This window comes from Schistocerca gregaria, chromosome X (assembly GCF_023897955.1).
Source record: "Schistocerca gregaria isolate iqSchGreg1 chromosome X, iqSchGreg1.2, whole genome shotgun sequence".
In the NCBI taxonomy this organism is placed as follows: domain Eukaryota; kingdom Metazoa; phylum Arthropoda; class Insecta; order Orthoptera; family Acrididae; genus Schistocerca; species Schistocerca gregaria.
In genome coordinates, this window is record NC_064931.1 from 483,350,832 (window position 1) to 483,373,463 (window position 22,632).

At 34.4% G+C, this 22,632-nt stretch overlaps 1 protein-coding gene across 2 annotated transcripts in view; it reads right to left on the reverse strand.

Annotated features, from left to right (window-relative positions):
• Positions 1–4,579: 4,579 nt before the first annotated feature.
• Positions 4,580–22,632, reverse strand: part of LOC126297678 (sodium- and chloride-dependent GABA transporter 1) — a 346,980-nt gene continuing 328,927 nt past the window's right edge. For both annotated transcript variants that reach the window (XM_049988789.1, XM_049988788.1), the window contains exons 11-13: positions 20,698–20,901; positions 15,772–15,939; positions 4,580–13,541 (exon numbers count right to left, since the gene is read on the reverse strand). In XM_049988789.1, coding sequence (XP_049844746.1) covers positions 13,452–13,541; positions 15,772–15,939; positions 20,698–20,901 — 462 coding nt within the window. In that variant the 3' untranslated portion in view covers positions 4,580–13,451. The remainder of the gene's footprint in view (positions 13,542–15,771; positions 15,940–20,697; positions 20,902–22,632) is intronic.

Consider the following 22,632-nt stretch of genomic DNA (forward strand, 5'->3'; position numbering starts at 1 on the left):
TATAAAGAACAAAACATGAGATAATACTGTGCTGGTACTCCAACAGAATTTACACCCCAAAAACCACAAAGAAAAGTTTAATATCAGTTTGAGGCCTAGTTCATTTGGAATCTGGACATACAAATGTGCACTTTGAGCAAAAATTATGCATTTTAGTATGGTTCGCGAAATTATGATGCTCTTGGATGATATCTTGTTTCTTTTATGACATAATGTAAGATCTTTTAGTGTTTTACGTATGCAAGCAGAGTGATGCCTGTTATCTGGCACTCTCTCGCAATTGCTGAAATGAACCTATTGCTACAGGGAAAATATTTGGAATGGTGGTTTGAGAAGTGTTACTTTCAAAGTAAGTCTCCTTTTACTCAGGATGAACTATGAGCTAGAATATATGATGAATTTCTTAATCGTAGAGTGTTTGACTCTCATTTAAAAATCAAATCTTTGATAACAAACCATTTAGAAGAATTTCAAGCCCAGAGGACCAGACATTTATGTCATTATTAAAAATTTTACTGGAATATTTGTGTGATACGTCTTAAAGTGCAACATGTGCAAAAAGATCAATATTATATGTGAAAACTTAGCTTCTCTTGCAGCTTATTAATTTTTGCACATGTTGCACTTTAAGACATATCACACAATTTTCCAGTAAATTTTTTAATAATGACATAAATGCCTCATGACAGATGATGTTGATGAGCTGGCTGCCAGTCCTTAAATAAGGCTTACTTCTGCTGATGTCTGCTGTTCTTCTTTTCCAGTAGGTCACTGGCCATTGGCACAGTGTTCCCCATTATGTTGCTGAACTCGGTGTTCTGCTGACAAAATTACATCATGTTATCATAGCACTGATCTGCATAAATGAATGTAACACACATACTACTTCTGGCTCCCAGTATTCTTCACATTTTAACTAAAGTTATTACTGCAAAATTCCTATCTTTAACTAACTTGATCACTCTCATTTTTTGACACCCTACACTCCCCCCTTCTGTGGAGAAAAGGCATCCCTGCATTCTACCTCTACATCTGTTTACATCCAACTCTATTTACATCGTTACAGCTGAGTCCATCCACGTCAGCGTGCAATCTTTGCAGCCGATGTACTACCTTGTAATCGAACTCGTGTAAGGACACGGCCCATCTCGACAATCTACTCAATGGATCTTTAAGTCCTAAAAGCCACTTAAGCACTGTGTGATCAGTCAGCACTTTAAATTGTTTCCACAGAGGTAACAATGGAAGCACTGAGTTCCAAAAATCACTACGACCATTTTCTTCTCTGTAGTGAAATAATTTCGTTCAGCATTTTAGAGCTGCAATGAAGAGTATGCAATAGTATGCTTCTGCCTATCTACATTCTGACTCAAAATAATTCCTAGGACCAAATTGCTCAAATCACAAGAAGGAATATATGGTTTTTCAAAATCCAGAGAGACCAAGATGGGACTAGATGTCAACAGATCTGTTAAATTATGGAATGCTACCTCACACTCAGCTGTCCAATGAAATTTCATTCCTATGTGTAGCAATTGCATGAGAGGTCTTGCAATTTCTGCAAATTTCAGAACATAACTATGTTAAAAATTCAGAAGCCCCAAATAAGATTGCAATTCTTACCTTGAAGGGTGTTGGAAAATTCTGAATGGCCTGAACTAGCTTCGGATCAGCATTAATTCCATCTTGCCCTATAATGTGACCCAAATACTGAACTTCTTGCAATACAAAGTGGCATTTCTCTAAAATCAGCGTTAACCATGCTGCACTGAGATGATCAAACACTTTGTACAATCGCTCCAGATGTTCAAGAATATTCTTTGAATACACAGTGTCTCACTTGGAGTCAGCACCAGTTCAGAGTCATCACAGCCATTGCAATCATCATAATAGTCAACACTGTAATGCAGGTCATTGCCTAGGAAATGGCAGAGCAATGACACCACTGTAATTATCATCAGATGCCATCAACAGGCAGCCACCTGTCATGGGTGTCATTGCTTGGGGTGTGTTGTGGTAATACACTGTCACCATCATCCTGGGGTGCTGCTGCCACAAAACACCATGAACAGGGCAGGAACTGGGGACTCTGGTCTGCCAACATCAGACAGCCAGTGGCAGAGATGTCTGCTGTGACAGGGCACTTCCTGTCCCACTGCCACACCTCCCAGCCGCCAGCACAACAGAGGCCCATGGCGTGGGATAACAGCTGTCACAGTAAGTCCCTGCAAGGTTGGAGCACTGCTGTCGAGGCAGCAGATTTGAGTTATGCCAGTGCAGCTTCAGATGCAACTGTGGGAGCATGTGTGAATGGCTGCCAGTCATCCCCATCACTTCCAGGAATATTACAAGTGGAAGGAATCTTCACCCAGAGGACCCACAACCATTGTATTGCAACTCATGAATAAATGTTGTCATTCTGTCATCAGGAGCCATCTGTGGACACATCTTCACCATCCTCTTCCAGCAGAGAACCCATGTTTGAATCTGGCAACAGGCAATGGAGTCCCATGTCGTTAACATGCCCTGTTTACACTGGTGTTAGATGGGGCCATTTACATATACTTAATAAATTCTTTTGTGCAGTACTCATTATGATATTTATAGCATGAAAATACTTAAAGATGGAAGAATAAATAAATAAATAATGTTGTTCCTACATTGTATGTTTTGTTGAGACTGCTGCCATCTGGTGGTACTCTGTAGTCTTATGTAGTTCGTTTGACAACTTTCCAGCAGTACTGAGGTGGTTATTGACATACACACATCTGACAGTAGTGTATTTGCTCTGTTTGATACATTTGACACATCAGTGCCTTGCTTGTGGCTTTCATTTTAGTGTACCTAGTGTTGCAAAGGAGCTTCTTTTCCATGACATAAAAGTTATTTGTCTATGACGCTGGAGTATATGGAGTTTCACGTTTTTTTCAAACCCTAGTAAGTACACCTGTTACTGACTTATGACAGTGATTAAGTATGTAAAATAAAACTATGGGCAAACTTAATATTTTTAAATTTGTGCACTATTCACTGTGATTGTATTTCCCTTAAATGTCAGACTGGAAACTTTGGAAATTTCATTTTATACATCTGATAGAATATGATTAATTGTCTTTTCATATCTATATTCATTGGTATGGGAACAAATAATTTTCACTACTGTATGCTTCTGATAGCTAAAAGCATCAGATGTAAAATGTGTTGACCTGTTTTCAGAATGGAATGAGCTGGACATGGTTATAAAGCCTCAAATACAATTTTGGCTGTTTTATTCCTTACAAAACACAAAGTGAAAAGTGTGGTGATATTTGATACATCTTGGGAAAACATATGATTTATAGCGATGCTATTTTTTTCTACATTTATAATATAACTTCATTTGTTTTGTTTTGTCATAAAACATGAAGTTGAAAACTGCTGATATTTAACCCAATCTAGGACAAAGTTGTAAGGACTTCACTGATTTGTAGTGAATACTCTTTGTGGCAAGTAATGCTAAGCCTCGTACATGAATCCACCCTTCGTTTCCTGATTCACCCTTTTCTTCTACTTTTCTGTCAATAGGTTGTTAGAGAATATTGTGATTATCTTCTACTGTTTCTCAGTCAAGCTGCAAAATAAAGTGTAATATGTTCTTTGGCTTAAATTTTTCTTTTAAATATTCATAGATATGTTTTTTTCTTGAACTACCCAGTTGAAATGGAAATTTCTTAGTTGTTACATGGAGAGAAGCATTCAGTCAGCTATTATTACATAAATATTTACAGTACTCCATCACCAAGCATCTGATTAACTGTAGGGTCCATTTAATGAGTCATTTGTTTGAGATATTCTTTCAAACTAGTATATGCTCATATTTTGAAAAATTGGCAGTGTTCTGAAACATTTCTTGTGTATGATTTTATTTGATGATGTTTGTAACTACAAGGTGAAATGAATTTTAAATTTATGCAAATGTAACTAACAGTGTTACTGGTTGAGTCACACTCAAAAGCAATCCACGCATAGCTGCACAGTGCATGGATTGAATCCCCTGTTACCACGCAGCAAAAATAAATCTGAAAAGAAAGTTAACTTCAAGCCAGTTAATTGTGATCTGTATTTGTTCCAGTGGTTTGCAAGGAAATAATAATTTCCCTCTGTTCAGAGTAAAGTGCCACCATTAGCATAAGGAGAGAGATTTTCCAAGTATTATTTGAAATAAAACAAAATTTTAATAACTATTTTCAAATATTTATTTTGTATTTGTCCTTTCAAATGTCTGTTTTGGGTGATCCAGTATTTTGTGCCATGCTATGATAATTAATTGATAGACATCTTACTGATTTATATTTTTACCAGGTTAAGAAAACTCTGGAATCTGAAGTGTTAGAAACGCTAAAGGCATTCATACACTTGTACACCAGCTCACAATACTGAGGCACATGTGGAACGTTTCAGATATGTAGGTGACATGTACAAGAAAATACTAACCAGAAAACTAGGTGGTGACTAGTAGGAGGGGAAAGACAGATCAACTCAGAATATAACTTGTGGAGGTGAGATGGATGTACTTCATCAATGAGACGACTTTGCAAAATTGATTAGTACACAACCTTTTATATTTGGGAAAAATTGTATGAAATGCAGAAGAATTTACAAAATAGTGTTTTATAAATGTCATTTGAATCTATAAGTACATTTTTACTTCATTACAAGGCCAACACAAACAAAAATATGGACAGATATATGTTTTTTACTTTTGAAAAACAACATACGAGATATTTAAGTTGATGATTTCAGGCCGTATTCTTCAAAGATTTCTTTTGAATGCCATGTGTTGAACTAATTGTTCATTGTAACTATATAAAAAGACTCATTAATATAATGGTGGTATTGAAGTCATAATAAAAATATGCAAATAAATTTTACTGTAACAGTTTGACAAATTTTCCTAAAAGTTCTTACTAATTATGTCCTTGTGATTCAAGTTGACTTAAATGTGTAATGATTTGATTTTTGAACCCATATCTCTTTAAAAGAGAAACTTTGGACTATTTTATAAATATCTTTCTTAAATATTGTTAACATGTGTGTACTTCCAACATTTTGGTTTACATTTGACTATAATGTTCTGTTGTGTCTTGCACATTTTTGACAAATGTAACTTAAAAACTTGCATCTTTGTCATTTTGATCTATGCTTCTTAAATGGTTATATGATGATGAAAGTAATAATAATAATGATAATAATAATAATAATACTTTACTGTGTAAGAAATGTTAGGAAAAATTTTCACAACATTTAAAGTACAAAGTATAATTACATGTTTGAAGTACACTGTACTAACATAATGAATTTTCTCATACTGTATGAATATTTCAAGTTTTCATATTCAGATAGCTTTAGTGGAGTTGTAATTTTTTATAATGACACCCCTGCTTATTGTAATCTTTATACAAAACATTTTGTTTATTCATCCACCTTTGTCATGATTCATAATGGTCCTGCTACATTAAAAATAATTTTTTATTAATGCATGTATTTGTCACATTTCACAGCTTTATCAAATAATTTCAATGCTTGCTTTAAAAGAAACAGTTAACATTTCTTCCATAATTTTTTTTATTTACAAAATGTGAAATGACTAAGCTTTTAGAGAGAATATGTTCCATAGGGTCACAAAATGTCATACATATTCTTTGAATAACATTCTGTGAGGTGGATACTGTAATGAACCAACATTTATACCAGTTATACAAAATAAATTTTTTGATACCACTTACAGTAATAAAGTTTCTGATACCATCTTAGTTTTGAAATGCATGAAACATGATATCTGTTGGAGCATGATACATTGGAACATATTCAGCTACAATATTTTCCTATTTGTTTATAATTAACAAGAGCATTTCTGCCAGTCACAAAGCATGAATGTAATATCCCGTAAAGCTGACCATCCTCTTATTTCCACTTTAAAACAGAGGTATATAAGTGGGATCATAATTCTGAAGATATGTGTTTCTTGCGAACAATGTCGCTGCACACCATCAAATTTGTTCTTCATTATAAAAGTCATGCACATGTGCAAAACAAGCAAAGTGTTTCATCAGTGTCACATTCTGGAACCTCTGCTCTTTGATGTGTAATAATTGTACATTTCTTTTTTAACTATTTTTTATTTTTCCACATATGAAAACGTAATATTGTTTAAATTTGCACTAACAAGAAAACTGGATGTCACTTAAATAATTAAAATAATAACAGAGCTACTCATAATGTTCTGGTGGGCATACATAGTTCTTAAATACTGCAAAATGTGCCTCAGAATACACACTCTGGTTTATCACTACTTTGCAGCAGTCCATAGTTAGCAATTTATTTTTAGATATTAAATGCACTAGATATACATTTTTTGTCTCTTAAATACAGATCAGAACACAATCCTTTTTCTCATAGCTATGCTTGGACTGCACCACACAGTGATTTTACAGTGTCATCTGATGAATGACAGTGAAAACTTTTATAATGTCATCTTCCATTATGTTAAAATGTGAAGTAGTTTCAAATGAGCTTTCTTTCTGAGAAAATGTGCAATGGAAAATCAACAAAGGCATGAACTAAAATAAGTTGAAAGCAACAATCAATGCACTGTCTCAGAATTCTTATATATTTCAAGCCTGGCTATCTTTGTACAACAAACACTTTTTCTACAAAGATCATTGCTAAAAGATGAGTATTCAGTATACTTAAAATTAAATTTGGAACACTTTCCCTACCCACAAGTGTAAGACACTCCTGGTTAGCACTGTGTTTATTACAAGGGCATTATGTACTTTTAAGACTGTTTTCAATATTAATGTTCAAGAATGCATTATTTTGTGTACTTATGCTTCAGTGTTGCAGAAAGTAATACTTGGCAATGGTTTCAACTCCAAGACACAACAGCAATGTTATTAGTGCCCAAGTCATTTGTGATTACTGACACCACAGAGGCCACCAACTATGATAAATCACACAGCCAACCAGCCTTCAAGGAACTGAGTGCTGGTGTTGGAGAGATCTATAAAGCATGTGCTATGATCAAGTGGGAATACAGTCACCTTCATCACCCCTAAACTCTGCTCCAGATTGAAGTAACATATTGCAGTATATGTTAGACATCAAAGCGGTGATGATGTGTGGCATGCATTTGGATTTCAGTGGTTACTGACAGAATTTTGAATTTTTAATAGCATTAAGTTGGTCTGATAGTTGATGGACAAGCTGGTGTATGATAATGCAATGGGCTCAGTCCTGTTTCTATGAACCTGAGGTGGCCAAGAATGGTGCAGTAATCATACCCAACTCATTTTTGACCATTTTTCTTTCTTTTCTTTTGGTGTTTATGTTTACCATTGTTTATTATCCATTTTCATTTTCGTTTTGAGTATGACTGTAGAAATGGAAACCTGAAGATGCTTCACTTACCAGCCCATAAATTGTCCTGTACTTATATCATATGGCAAGCCTAGTGTTAGCAGTTCACTGAAAAGTAAAAGACATTTATGGATGACATATCTACATATAAATTTTAATTATTTGGAATACACCATTGTATTGTGACTAATGACATAAAGAAACATACTGAAGATTCTTAATATACACAGATTTAGGTACCAGTAAAATTTAAATACAAGTTACCTTACATGTGCATGGAGTATTTGTCTCCAGGATGGAATCTCTGTCATTAGCAGAATGTGAGCTGAAAAGGCCATATTTGCATTCTGCCACAACAGTGTTTGTAATAAAAAAACTGTCACTGGTAATACTGTGTGTTAGAAAAACTGTCTGTTTGTATGTTTCATTTGATAGTCCAAAATAATGGGACCTAGTGGTGTTTGGTCTAGCAAATGACATAACACAATGAATGAAGAATGAAAATTTCTGTTGCAAGCCTTGTGTGGGTTTTAAGGTTTAGGAAACCACAATTGACCAGAACAAGTGTTATAGTTTCCTCATGGGTGAAGTATCAGTGTAAACAAATGATTATTGCCCAGAATCCAGTGACATATCTGCATATGATGGGAATTTTCCCTCATCATCAGATTCTGTACATGCAGATGATGAAGTGTGTCAAACTTTGCAATGTTGTGTATGCCATACATTTGTTTGTGGAACTTGAAGACATGTTACAATTTATTGCAGGCTAGTAGCAGGGCTTTACAGAGTCCCATAAATAATCTCCTCCACATTGTGTAGATGACCCCATTCATATGATACATGAACACCTGAAAGATCTGTCATACAGTGGATAACCAAATCTGGTGCACCACACTACTTGATATGGAATTCTGTGGTTCAGATATTAGTACTCTTGTACAGGAGGTGGTAACTACAGTTACAGATGAGCATAAATGTGTAGCACAATGGCCAAATATCAGTAATATAACTAGTACACTGTATAGATCACTTTTTAAGCTAAAATGACCAGTTAAGTGTTTTTAAATTTGTTTTAATAGTGTTTTACCATAGTTGCACACTGTTATCAACTGTACAATCATGACATCCAAAGTGAAAAAAATGCTGTTAATCTTTTTAATCATTTATTGTAAAGCCTCTGTCAAATGAAATCTGGTGAGAAATAATAATGTGTAATGTCTTCATTCTAAAGTGTTCCTGTGTGGGTGAACAGACAGTGGTGGAATGAGGTTCAGTCCCTAATAGCACAAGCTTCCTCAGTGGGAGGAATAAAAGAAAATACATTTGACCTTTGAAGATTACAAATGACCTACTTTACTGAGAAATAGCAGCTTCACTTTTGAAATCTTCTGTGAGGCTTGGAGGGAAAAGTGCTGATCAGCCAATCCAGTACTACCATCAAGTTATGACTTAGATGGATGACACAGTGGCAGTCCCACAAGGACAATCTATCTGTGGAGTTTCTGTGGAATTGAGCTTACACTGCATTCAAAAAGTTATGCCTTGAGAACTATCCATAATTTACCACTTGCTGATACTACAACCTTTTTTGATAATTACCAGAAGAATCATTACCTTTTCACATGTAATTATTCCTTCCACTGCAACATTAAAATCATAACAGAAAAAAAATGTTTTATATTGATTTGTAAAACTTTTTGCGGAGTCAAAATGCTGCTCTTACAAGATGGGTGACAATTACACCCTCAGTAATGTACACATCTTGTGCTTCTCCAAGTCTGTGACTGAGCTTTCTTAAATGATGGGAAGGACAAGCATAAAATGTATTACTGTGGCTTAAGAACAGGTTAAATCATGTTACCATGAAGGAGAAATTTTAAAAATCAGTATCTACTTTTATGTCAATTTCAGAATATATAAAATTAGATAAATTACTGTCTTTAGTTTAAGCATGATTGGGAAAAGAACTAAAAAGAGAAATATCAAGAGATCTCCATGAACTAGAATTTTGTGACATATATAGGAAAGGAATAATGCATGTATCACGTAAGTAAGTGATTCTAAGATAGTGAAAGGCAATGTGTTAGATCCATAATGTCTGTTGCGTTTTCACTATTGTGTTGATCAGAGTGTGGTCTCTTAGTCGGTTTGATGATTTAATGCCACAAAGACATCATTTGGCACCTGTTTATCTGTGTAGACTACCAAGACACCTATGAGTGTATCAGACACATTTTCATAAGAGCCCAGTACAAGTTGGTGAATAGTGGCCACTCCCCAACAGAACAATATCTGGCCCTAACTACATAATGAAGTATGTTGTCTACAGAACAGTTGTCCTCAGAGCTTTGTACTAAACTGTATGTCAGAGCCTGGAACAGTTAGGCAGTATGGGCAAACATCCAAAACGATGTGTCCACTCACATTAGTCCAAAGACAGCCCAGCTTATTCTGGAGGAATAAACATTAAGATTGGAATTTGAATTGTTATATTCATAAATGAATTATGCTTTAGTCTGCAGAATGAGTATTATGATGCATTTGCCTATAAGGAAAGTAATAGGTGGTACAGTCACACTACATATCAGGGAACAGTTAGGCTTGTCTAATAGGCTTTGTTAATGATGTACAAAAAATGTTGTAAATCAGGTAATTCAAGACAGTTTATCTATGAACTTAATGATATTTTGGATATAATTGTAAAAAATATAATTGAAGATATGAACTGATTACTAACTTTATCTCCTCTGGAATCCAATGAAACTGATTTAATCATCAACTATTTCATTTTCATTCAAAGTTTCATTTTAGAGTAAATACAATCAACAGAAGTGTGCCTATTGGTACTACTTATGTGAGGTACTGATTACTTTTGTTCTCCTCTCCTTGTCTGCTGCAGTGTAACATTCAATAAATTGTTGGACAATAATTTCTTGGTTTCATAACTGTTATCAATGAAAGATACATAGATATATTCTCCCAGCTTCTAATGCTTTTAGTGCCTCCTATTTTAATTATAATGGTATGGTGTTATCAATTTTATATAACTATGTTTTCACTAGCATCAAAGTCATAGTTACTGTATTTATGAACAAAACACGCAGTGTGTGCTGTTGTCAAGAGACTGATAGGGATCAGTAAAATACTTCACTTGTCCCTGGAATTATTACATGATAGAAAAATCAGTGTCAAAATATTCCCACAATTTAGACTGCAGATAAAAGCTCTTGTTATTTTTTTTCAAGTTATAGTGCTACCAATGATATTTTTGCTATTAAACACAACTTAATTATAAGGAAACTGTTAGAATGAATTTATTGAAAGGAGTCTTATTTCAGAAATATTCCCAGTTATAATACAAACTAAATTATCAATTCAATTTTTGATTTTCAAAATTAGCAATTCAGTCTTAAAGAACCAATTTTCCAAAACAAGCTTAGTTATTTTGTGATACACCAGCATGGAAATTAAGAAAAATATTCATCCTTGAAAGTAAACTCGTCCTTGTTAAATAATGGAAAAATTTCACCTCATTCATGCAGTTTCAGTTTTTCTGCAGGTTATCAACATGGTAATATTTTACATCATCAGTAAATGAATTGAATTATTTTATGTTAATTAAGCTTACAAAATAATCTGAAGGATATTATAGATTTCTGAAGTGCATGATTCTGTGTACATAGAACAGTATCATGCAATCTGCAAGATCAGATACATTTAAAAAATTACACAGTAGATACTTAAAATGGTAGACTTAAAAGTTGCCAGTAAATTTTGAATGTCTACAAATGATGACATTATAATTGTGTTTGTAATGTCACAAACTATTGTGAACTTGTGATTTGAGGGACACTGTACAGAATGAAAATGATTATTCAATACATTCCACTTAATACATTGTATAATGCATACTTCGTTTCACTTATCTCGATTTAGTATTACCTTTAAGTTCTTTTGAACTGTATCACAACTGCTGATACCTTGATGCTTTACTCCTTCTTTTTTGATAGGGTATGATGCTGCCTAAAATGAGTCAGCACAAGTAAATTGATGAATAATACTGTTATAGTAATACTAAAAAGAGTCTCTGGAATGTGGTATTGCTACAGTGACATGACAGACTGAAACCACATGTAGAACAAGTCCATGTTCTCTCTGACATCTACTCTGTAATAATGCCACACATATTTTTTTCTTTTAATAAATTTTCACAATATTGTTCAGAATAATTAAGTGGCCATACAAATATACAGTTTTTATTTACAATAGAGAAGTTGTAAGTGCCAATAGAAAGTAAGAAGTTTAAATGTAATATTTACCTTAATAACTTACTATGGAATATTTTAACCATTTAAATGTTATAAGATGGAGACAATATATATTTTTTTATTTTGTATCTTTGCTGAATAACATCTATAATTTTTCATGGCAACTTCTGTTTAATGAAACCAACCCTTTTCATCTAAAAAGTGCATTCCTATTTCATTCCTTCACTAATAATCTTCAGGCAGCTTTTCCATGATTTCCCTACAGCATGGAATGAAAAAAATTCTGTTTTGAAGTAAATGTAATTATAGCTGTAATAATTTTCAGTTTTTAGACTTATAGTGAGAATTAAATTTTTTTGTAGTAAATTTGAACTGGTGATGCTTAGCACATGTCAAGGTACTTTCAGTTCATATCATGTCACTAAAGGTCCACTTCCTCAGCTTAGGATATGATACTGTCTAAAATAAGCCAGCACAAGTAAACCAATGAATACCACTATTGCAGTGATACTAAAATGTATCACTTGTCTATGTCATTGCTACAGTGACATGACAAATTGATGCCACATGTAGAACAACTCACTGCAGTTTGATGAGATCTTTATGTTGATCAGATAGTGAAAATAGATCAGCTATCAATGCATCTGGAAACACACAATGAACTTAATCCTTCAATTTTTTTTTAAATAAAAAACCTGTTCCTGTTTACATTGTGGGAAATAAAATTTGGTGCTCACATACACACGCACATGTGCGCGCGCACACACACACACACACACACACACACACACACACACACACGAATAACCAGAGGAATAAGTGAAGTGAAAGGATAATTACATTCATCTAGAGCCCTTCAGTTGTTCAAATTCATTGGAGGATATAGAAAAGCTTTACATTAAAAAAGTTTTATTAAAATTACAAAGAATTGTCCATTATTAAAATGTCAAAACATAAAAATGCAGGAGAGGTGAATGGGTACTATGATTGTCAACAGCACACAGAAACAGATTTAATGTACAAAATGAAATAAATAAAACATTACTTGAAACTATTTTTCTTGTTCCTGCAAATAAAGGAAACATTAATATACTTCTAACAAATGCTCTTACTGAACAAAAGTATGCCACTTTTGACATTTTAATTTTTCTATTTACGTGGAGGTTGTTCCATATTTTCCACATCTGGTTTATGTGGCATATAACTTCTGTTGTGCTGAATGAAAAATGATATGAATAGTGAGGTTGTTCTTAAACTATGAGATACATTGATCAGAAATCTTATTTTAACACAGATGCACTAGAAGTACATGTATAAACAACAACAGCAGCAACAGCCACATTATCAATTACTCAAATATTATTTAAAAACACTCATAACATTTATTTGTACATGTTACATTCCGCTGTTTCTGTTCCCTTAAGTGCTTGTAGAGAATGCATGAATCTTCCACTCCCCTTCCATGTCGGATGTCCAATGCGATACACATCACATTTGTGAAAAGAAGTACCGCATTTGCTTCGATTCCATTTTTGAGGTTTATGTACACTAACACAGGTATATTATCAAGCATTTTCTAATTAACTGAGATGAATCCATTCTGCTGTCTTGACTCTAGAACACTAGATAAACTCTGGTGTTACAATGGAAGACACTTTCATGTAAATATCCCTACCGCTCATGAACACAACATTTTGTTTTGTCACTTCACAAATAATTTCATTCTTCTTCACTGTTTTTGGACACAGAGTTTTATTTAGTTTAGTAAATCATTGGTCTTCATTATAATGAACTTATATCCGACACTCCACTTGTCATTTTCTCACGTAAAGTTGAAATATCATCCTCTATTCGTACCAACAGTTTCATTTTCTGAAAGAGAACATGGTACATACCATGAATGATTAATACATTAAGATCAATATGTTACTCTTAATTTTCAAAAATGCTGTTTAATTTTATAGATTAGTATACATAATTACTAAAATGGTGAACATGGTACATTTTTCTGTTCAGTGCCTCTTTTTAACAATTCCTCTACATAAATTTTTAATTATTAATTCTGAAAGCAATAGTTATAACTTTTACATTTAGCTGCTGTTAAGAATGTGTGCCTATCATTAAATCAAACCTCCCCCCTCTCTTATTGTTATTATTATTATTTGGATTTGTGAAAAGTATATTTATGTGTTGTATTTGTATTTGATTGTATTTCTTTATTGGTCCTGTAAATTGTGTTTAGGCACATATTTTACGCAAACGATGTAGGACAAGTCAGGCTGGAACAGTATATACAACATCATACACATTGATGTTTTGAATAGAGAAATAATTAAAAATTATTCAGTACATATTGAATATTGATGACAAAATTAATATAATGAAATAAAATGATAGACTGGTTAAGAATATTTGAGCAGTTACACTATACTTTTCTGGTACTTGAAAAACTCGGAAACAGAATAGAAGCAGTGGTCAAGCAAATACTCTTTCAGTTTCACTTTAAACTTCTGTAAATTTTGCATCTGTTTCAGATAGGATGGTATGTGATTGTACAGCATATGCCAGTATGATACACTCTTCTCTTACTAATGTTTGTACTTCTGTATTGACAAGCAAAGAATGCTTCTGCCTAGTGTCATGAGGTTGGAAATCATGAAAGAAAAGCAGCACGTCATTCAGTACTATGATTGTGGGAAACTTGACAATCTAACACATTAGACTTCTGCCATTTTGAAAGCTACTGTTAGATCTGTACTTCACTCATAAAGTTTTAGAATTGGGCAGATAAAGCCTTCCATCGCAACAGTATCCTATCTTACTAGTAAAATCACTAGTCATTATTGTTATTTATTTATAAAAGATGCAAGTGTGTGTGTGTGTGTGTGTGTGTGTGTGTGTGTGTGTGTGTGTGTGTGTGTGTGTGTGTGTGTCCTGTGTCATCACCTCTACAGACCGAGTTTTCCATAACATTTGTAATTTTTGTGCTGAATTAACTCTTTGTTATATAGAGTGTTCAGAAATTCCCATTATATACTTCTCAAACATGAAGAGGGGAACAAGTAAATAATATTTTGAATCAGAACCCATGTCCAGGAACATACTGTTTCCATGATACAACCATTTGAAACCATGTTGGTGACACAACCACTTTTACAAGAAATTGTTTAGGTATGACCTAGTACATCACTTGTTTTACAATTCCACTCATTAGTAGCCAAAGAAACTGCTTGTATACTTGTTGGTGGGTCCTATTCAATGTGGTCCAGTACGGCCTCTTCCAATTTGGGTGTGTGGCATCTCCTTGGACCACCACAGTCATGCTTTTGATGGTGAATGCATTCTTTCTCGAACTAGATGTGCAATTGTGGTGAAAAGGGTATGCAATGAAATCAGATATTGTGAAGAGTGATCTTGATAAAGGCGATGAGCAACTCTTCCATTACTGTCAGCTTTGCCATTCAGAAGGGTTGTGTCAGTCTATTCTGCACGTCTGTAGTCAACCATGTCACTCTAATACTCTCAGACTCATGAATGAGGCTCAAACTAGGTCAGGGAGGTAGGTTAGATGTCAAAAGTCATCAACCAATCTGACATAACCACCATCCACCATGAGTACCCTGTTGCATGATTAGCTAGCAAACATGGTTTAAATAGCTATAGCATGGAAACAGTACATTTCACAACATGAATTCCTACTCAAAATATTGTGAACTCATTCCCCTTAACAAGTCCTGGAAGTATGCAATGGGAATTCTTGAACACCTTGTATTTGCTACCATTATAAATTATAGGAAGAATTTTAATTCATAAATTATTATCCAATTAAGGCAGTTTGTATTAGTATGCATCTAGTGGAATAAGCATTACAGTCATGAATGGAAAGCAATGGTGGCAGAAACAGAGCCTTGTATATAAATCTGGAAAGAAAGTGCCTTCACAATTGTCCAAATTGAGTAAGCAAAGTGGAAAAACTCAAATCAGGATGATGGCTAAGGCCACTGATATGAGGAATTTATCACAGAAACACGTTACACTAAAAGAGTAAAATTTAACTTCAACCAGCTAGATCCACCATCTTTAGCCATTACTGAATATTTACCATTCGAAAATCACCAGGTGTTTTTAGCCACAGATAAATCATATATCCTGGTATGCACAACATTGATGACAAAGCTGTAATCCAACCTAGGAAGTGGCTCCACCATGGATATTCATAATCCAGATATTTAATTGGCGTCCATTGAACAAGGTTAAATATGAAAACACCCTGAAATAAAAAGAGAGTGTCATGAACATAAAGCTGCAAATATGAGATACTGAAGAAATCTCTTAAATTTTCTAACACAAATTTTAATAATTCTTTATCGATATACAGGAAATGAACTATTAATAGAAGTTAATATTCATTTCTTTAGTAGCTGAACAAAAATTATACTGGATGGTATAATATTTACCCTACAGACTGAATTTTCACTTTGCACCATACCAAATCAATTAATGTATCTGAACTTTTTCTCTTACAAAACAACCCTATGAGAATCAAAGTGTCTATTAAAATCTGGTTTTAAACTACATAAAACTTGAAGATTAGTTTTCTTTTTTCTTCTTTATCCTTTATTTTCATGGGGTTGTCATGTTAATTATTGGGTTTGGGAAGCTAGTGGTAGAGGGTGGATGGTTGCCCTTCTTATCACCACTACCTTTCCCCTGGGAAGGAATTTTTGTGCACTGTGTGTCTCTGTGTAGCATTACTCAGTATGAAAGTCTGCAAATGTTTTTTGAAATGTTTGCAAATCATATGAGTGAGATGGACCATAGGTTCCAAACTGATATCCATCTAGCCAGATGCGAGAAACCACCTAAAAGCCACATCGAGGCTGGCCATCATGGTGGCCTTGATCATTAAGCCACTGGGTAGGATTGACATGGAGCCACTGAGCCTCCACAAATCCCAGAAGTGGCATGCTGATGCATGTAGCTATTGGGGGGATAAAGCTTGTAAATACTTATTATTATAAATACCAGAGATAACTCTGCAGTTTAAATTTTATATCCAATTTTAACAATGTCAATAATATAAAGTCCCATCAGCTTTACGTATTTTGAGGTCTGTAATTTTCTCTTTTCCATTCTATGATTTTTTGCAAGATTAGCAAGTATTTAAATATTTGTTTTTGTGGATCGTTTACATTACTATACACTAAGATGTACGCATAAGAGTAATCCAGTGACTTCTGTTGCTTGGAAGTATAGTTTTAATCCAGTGACTTCTGTTGCTTGGAAGTATAGTTTTAATCCAGTGACTTTTGTTGCTTGGAAGTATAGTTTTTTTTTATCTATTGAAAGTAGTTTATTTGAACAAAGTGCAAAGGTATATCTTCTGATATTGTTGCACATGCACCAGAAAGGAAGCTCTGAATTGAACTGGAGCTTCTCCATTCAAAGAGTGATTCTGCAGGCCAACAAAATATATCACCAGAATTAAGGACTACTGAAAACAAAGACTGGATCACCTCATACCACAGTAAGTAATAATTCAGAAACTGCTTTTTCTACTGTCTCCAAAAGGGCATTTACGTGCTAGTGGCTGTACTTAGATAAATAAATAAATCAGAATTAACAGCTTAAGGAGAACAAAGTGGCATCCACAAAACTGTTAGGCTCTTGTGCATCCAATTAGGGTGATTCTCAGTGCTGTTTGTATTATTTTCTCTAATGATTCAAGTTTCTCTTCAGGACCTAGATTGTGGCAGGTGTTAATTTTGAAAGATGATGAGATACTAGCCTGACAGCAGGCTTCGTAGACCTTTGCTGTTGAAATTTTCTGCAGCATAAACATGATGACATGATGCAATATTTGAGTCCCCTACAGCAGACTACAATTAACTGACTGAAATTCAACTATGGAAACATACCTTATGCATTAAATCAGTGTGGATATGCTTATTCTTTAACAGGTGGGACTGCATTTGGAAACAATGGGATGTATTATTCATAAAAACTGCTCATTGAGCATGATAGCCACAGTGATGTAGTACACATCATTCACTGGAACTGGTGAAAGTGTATTGAGGTATATAATTGAGATCTTGATGAATCTGTAAAAGACTATTAAAATATATGCTGTTACGCATAGAGAATGCCTGAAGTCTACTAACAAATTTTTAGGGGTGGGCCAGATTTTTTTTATCAGCTGAAGACAAAGTCTGTATATTTGTCAGCAATCATATATGGCACTTTATTAATAACTGTTCATCTTGATCACACTTTATTATATAATTCACAGTTTTACTTGTTTTGGCTCCCTGCCATTATCATATCTGTTAAAACATAATGGAAAAAGCACTAATAGAACATAATAGGTTCAAAATGGGTGAAGTCCAGACTGTTCTCTGAATGTGTTGATAGCCATTGAAGTAAAAAGTTGCTGTTTCATTAAATCGGTTTTCACATAATATCTTGTTTCATTTACTTCGTGGTGCTAAAAGGTTTTCTGTAAGTTGCTTATTTACCTTTTGCACATTTTATTCTGATTTTAAGTATATATATTGTTGCTGCATTAGGCTCTATACCTTATGTGAAACCATGTGAATATCCTATTAAAATTTTTTTGAATCTGTGATGCTGGACTCTTGTGTTATCTCATCACTAGCACCCTCACATGTTTTCATAAGTATAGGCTGCACTAAGGCCGCTTCTAGCACTGAGCATATAGAAAGCATTCAACACTGATGCTCATATTAGTATACTCTTTATGGCATGTTATGGTAATCGGCCATATTATTTTTATTATCTACCGCTAGACTTTTTTCTGTAAACTTTAGCTTCAGCCATATTATATCTCTAATGTTCTATTAGCGTTTTTACATTTAGTTTTAACCGATATGATGATGGCAGAGACCCAGAACTGGTAATCTTGTAAATTACATAATAAAGTGTAATCAACAAAGCCAGATTTTTGTTGTTGAGTGTTATCAAATAAGCAACTTTTGGTAATCAGTGGCTAGACTGATTTGTCCAGTCTGTTACCTCAATACTTTTGTAACCATATCCTGATATCACCAGCCAAATGGTGTAAGTTTATCTATTATAAAATGTGTCTTGTGAAGAAAACATTTCTGTTGATAATTGTACTCAGTTTTGACAACAGATTTAAATGCACTTTTACCTCTTCACTTTCAGCATTGAACTGTTACAATGCTGGGATACAATCATGCTTGCAGTAACAAATAATGAAAATGTACAAATCAAAAAATGCAACAAACCTGTTACTGTACAATACAATGCAGGAGTTGTTCAAAATGCCAACCACTGTTATCATGACAGATTGTATAGTAACACACCATGAATAATCTTACATGCTCAAGAAGCCCAAAAGGCTGGCATGCAACTCTAGTGACTGTGACAAAAATAGCAGAAAAGCCATTGGGAATATTGATCTGAAAGTCATAAACTAGACACTTCACCCCAGAATAAAAAAAAATCCATTGATGTCATGTCTGCTGATGGAGGTGGTTATGGATTGAGACCACCAGACCAATCCATCACTGCCAAAACTGAATGTCAATGTGATTTATAGTGTAAAGTGCAAAAAATTCTGTTGCCCCATGATTTTGAAACCAAACTGTCATTGGCACATCTTCTACAAACTCAGGTAGGAAATGTTCAGGAAACATCTTTTAGATTATTTCATTCAGTCTGTTGGGAAATATGTATGATAATATCATGAAACTATTGAAAATAATAGTTCTGACAGGATTGATATACCAGTGTCTATAAGTTTTTTTTTATTCCATACATAGGTATTCAAATCACAGAACATGCCATATTTTTGAAATATGGCTTCACCTGTGTAAAACACATATGCAGGACAAAGGTGATTTTCTACAAATTGCTTTAGGAAATAGTTTGCTATCTCTGCTTGAAGTGGGAAGTCCACCAGTTACATTGTTTACATCTGCCATACATAATACAGGTACTATTCTAAAAACAGTTCTTTGGATTATCTTCACATAATCATGTAATGTTTCACCCTGTGAAGGCAAGACTACCACCTCTCATGTTTAACATGTCCTTTTAAAGGCAGTGTGTTCTGATGTACCCAGTCACCTATGTACATATGCGAAGGTACTGCTCTGAGTTTGCCATAGCTGTGGGAACTGATACCCACAGTAACACCTCAATTGCCCAGTAGCTCTACAAATAAGGTGGCTATTGGTCAAGTCTGCTTACATAGAACTAACACTAAGGGAAACAAGACTTGAAACCACATTGAGCAGGACAAAACTGCAAACTAAGGGGACAAAAATATTTTCATCTGTGAGTATTGTGAATCAGTGGAATTGTTTTCCTTAAAAACACAACACAAATTTCATTTCACATGTATTCCACAGATGTGCAAGCATTGTCAATGCAATAAAGTTCAAAGGAAACAAACTGAATGAACTACTCCAAAACATCACCATGGAGACCACGGGTTTCTTTTATCAAAGGATTCACCGAGCAACATTCACTGATCTCTGAAAAGTTATTGGTATGGTTCAGACTCATCCTGCACAGTGTTTATGTTGTGCAGAGGTATGGTCATAAAGTTTGAAAAATGTGTTTTATTGGAGAGCAAGCATTTCAAAATTATTTTTATGTGGTTGAAGAGTCAAATAGATTCAAATTAATAATAAATAATATTTAACAGCAGTGAAAGCCATGAAACCAAGAAGTTGGATATTTATTTTGAACTTTGTGTTACTGTTTAGCAGGAAGTAACAAATCAGTATTCAGTGCACTTTGTCTTATGTCTGCTCCAGTTTCTGTCTGCTAATGGAATTTCTTCCACTAGCCTCTTTATTACTTTTACACAAACAAAACAAACAAGCAACAACCATGAAGCATTTGGTAGTAAATATCATTTAGACATTGAAAATATGTTAAATTCTTTTTATTATTTCTGTCTGAAAACAAAATATGCCAAATTTATAAGAAGGCGACAAGCAAAACAAAAAATATGGAACTGAAGGAAAATTCTTACCACACATATAAATGGAGTAGCTATAGTCCAACAGAACTTCCACCACATGAATGGGTAGTAGCCAATCATATCCTTTATTCCATCATAAAAGCGATTCACTCCAAATGCCCAGGAAATTGCAATGCATTCAAAGAATATCAGGAACAATAAACAGAATCCACTGACTGCATATGAATCCAATATTTGAAATACATACATTCCTCCCTAGAGCAACAAAAGAATCAACATACATTAATCAATTTTGTGAATGGCTCAGAATTCAATGATTTTACTAAATTATTTTTTTTGTTAACACACAAAGGAGCACACAGTTCTCAACAATCGGAACTGTGGCTACCATTACAGCATACAAATAGAAGTGTGTCCTGATCTTTCAAACCATAGATTCATGTGTAATGAGAAATAGGAGGCTGTTTTTCTGGAGAGTGCCCTGGGCATCAAAACTGTTTAAGAAAAACAGGCCTTTTTTGAAGAGATGAATGATCTTGGTTGCGAAACAGCCAAGACTGTTTATCTCTTCAAAACATTTGTCACTGGTTGCTATATCATCCCACCATGAACTGGAACAAGCTTTTTAAAACACATTGAAACCATATAATTCCTATTGTTTCATCTTCCTGTTCTTTTTCTAGTGAATGACTATTTCTTCAAACTGTTATTCAGAATAGGAAAATATATATTGTAATCAGAGCTCTCATAAGCTAAATTTGTAAGCTATACACATCTAGATAATAATATATCTAAAAACAAAGAAGATGTGACTTACCAAACAAAAGCACTGGCAGGTCGATAGACACACAAAGAAACACAAACAGACACACAAAATTCAAGCTTTTGCAACCAACGGTTGCTTCATCAGGAAAGAGGGAAGGAGTGGGAAAGACGAAAGAATGTCGGTTTTAAGGGAGAGGGTAAGGAGTCATTCCAATACCGGGAGCAGAAAGACTTACCTTAGGGGGAAAAAATGACAGGTATACACTCGCACACACACACACATATCCATCCGCACATACACAGACACAAGAAATGTCTGATGATGAGGCCATTAGTGATGGACCACAAGATTGGACAGGAGAAGGATGGGGAAGAAATCAGCCATGACCTTTCTCAAAGAAACCATCCTTGCAACTGTCTTAATTGATTTAGTGAAGCCTTGAAAAATCTAAATATGGATGACTGGACAGGGATTCAAGTGTAAGTCCAGATTGCTAAGCATTGTGCCCCCGTGCTTGGTGGAATGGAACACATTTGCCTCTGTTTGCAGATGAAAAAAACTCATAAAATATTCCAAAATTTCTACATTATACAGCTGTGGCCCTATTTCAGGCACTTTATTATTTTTAGAAGAAACAGAGGAAGTAAAAGAAATGTTAGAAACCAAAATATATAGGGTGTGGGAAATAACACACTCCCATATGTGGAACTGCTGCAGATGTGCAGGCTACAGAAGAGCAGCTGCATCTGTCATGCTTTTCCCATTATAAATTATAGAGAATGGATAAATATGGAAGTTAAATATATCACTGTATGTATATTACATTTATCATACTTCACTCAGTGCTGCCTTACCCCTACAGAGTGCACATCTAGATGATGGACTGCGAAATGTTCATCAGCAGCTCCTGACTGTTGAAGGGTAGGAAGGAAGTCAGATACCTCCCATGGACAAAAATAGGTGTAGAGAAGACTCAATTCACAAACCCAGCTAAGACAGTCTTAGAAAGCAAGAGTGGAGAAAATATGTGCTTTCAAACATGTAACAAGCCTTGCAAAGAATGAAAATAATTGCCAAGGACTAAGATTTGGTACATTTGACAAACAGACACTGACAGGAGTCTGGATATTCTAGAAATGTCAAGAGTCAGGTGGAAGAATAAAGGAAGTAGGGAACTGAGGAGTGGACATAGACTGTATTGGAGTGGGAATAAATAAGAA